Source organism: Tupaia chinensis, unplaced genomic scaffold (assembly GCF_000334495.1).
Source record: "Tupaia chinensis unplaced genomic scaffold, TupChi_1.0 Scaffold000377_2, whole genome shotgun sequence".
Classification (NCBI taxonomy): domain Eukaryota; kingdom Metazoa; phylum Chordata; class Mammalia; order Scandentia; family Tupaiidae; genus Tupaia; species Tupaia belangeri.
The window spans coordinates 1,190,250-1,191,156 of record NW_006159876.1 but is presented as its reverse complement, the minus strand read 5'-3'; the positions used below and the strand labels follow the sequence as shown (position 1 = coordinate 1,191,156).

Sequence of the window (907 nt, the reverse complement as noted above, 5' to 3'; positions counted from 1 at the left end):
TAACCAAAGACATCTCAAGGGAGGACCTAGCAGATGGCATGGTGGTTAAGCACTGGACTCCCACATGGTTGAGTTTAGTTCAAGCCCTGAACCTGGCAGCTTGAAAATCACACTGGGTGAGTATGTGTGTATGTCCAAAATCCCGAGAGGAGAATGGAGAAGGAATTGTAACATGGCCACCCCTAGGGAGTGATTTCTCATTTTCCCTCTCTCTGTCTCTCTCAATTCCTGTCTCTCTCCGGGGAGCTCATGTGCTCTACAGGAAAAAAAAAATTTTTTTTTTTTTGCTTTTATACCTTCATTTGAAAATCAGCAGTTCGTTCTCATCCACATTGACGGCAGATTTTTGAAGGAGGTAACAGGTACACAGGTCACCAGAGCGCAGCTTGTTGGGTGAATCTTCATCCTCGTTTCCTTTTCTGGACACCCGCACATGGAGACGATGTGGGACGTTCTTCACTCCCCTGGCCCAGACAGCTGTGTTGAGCCTGGTATCAGTGCGCACACCTGGAGTCCCCATCTCCTTCGTGGCGAATTTCCGGATTTCTCTGAGTGCCTGAGGGACACGTTTCCTGAAGCCCAGGCCAGGGATGCGCTTGTGAACGTCGATGGTGTACTCCTGGGTCACCACCTCTTTGACGGCAGAACGGCCCTTCTCCTCGCCACCCTTCTTTACGGGAGCCATTCTGCCCGGCCTATGCTGGAAAGAAAGAACACCAAGGACTGTCTACAGGAAAAATTTTCTTTAAAAATGTATTTACTTATTTTTCCCCTGAAGCCCAGGCCAGGGATGCGCTTGTGAACGTCGATGGTGTACTCCTGGGTCACCACCTCTTTGACGGCAGAACGGCCCTTCTCCTCGCCACCCTTCTTTACGGGAGCCATTCTGCCCGGCCTATGCTGGAAA

The 907-nt window shown here is 50.4% G+C and overlaps 1 protein-coding gene across 1 annotated transcript in view; it reads right to left on the bottom strand.

Annotated features, from left to right (window-relative positions):
• LOC102485041 (60S ribosomal protein L31) overlaps positions 1–685 on the bottom strand; it is a 7,651-nt gene extending 6,966 nt beyond the window's left edge. The window contains exon 1 of the mRNA XM_027773821.1: positions 309–685. Within this exon, the coding sequence (XP_027629622.1) occupies positions 309–685 (377 nt within the window). The remainder of the gene's footprint in view (positions 1–308) is intronic.
• Positions 686–907: the final 222 nt, after the last annotated feature.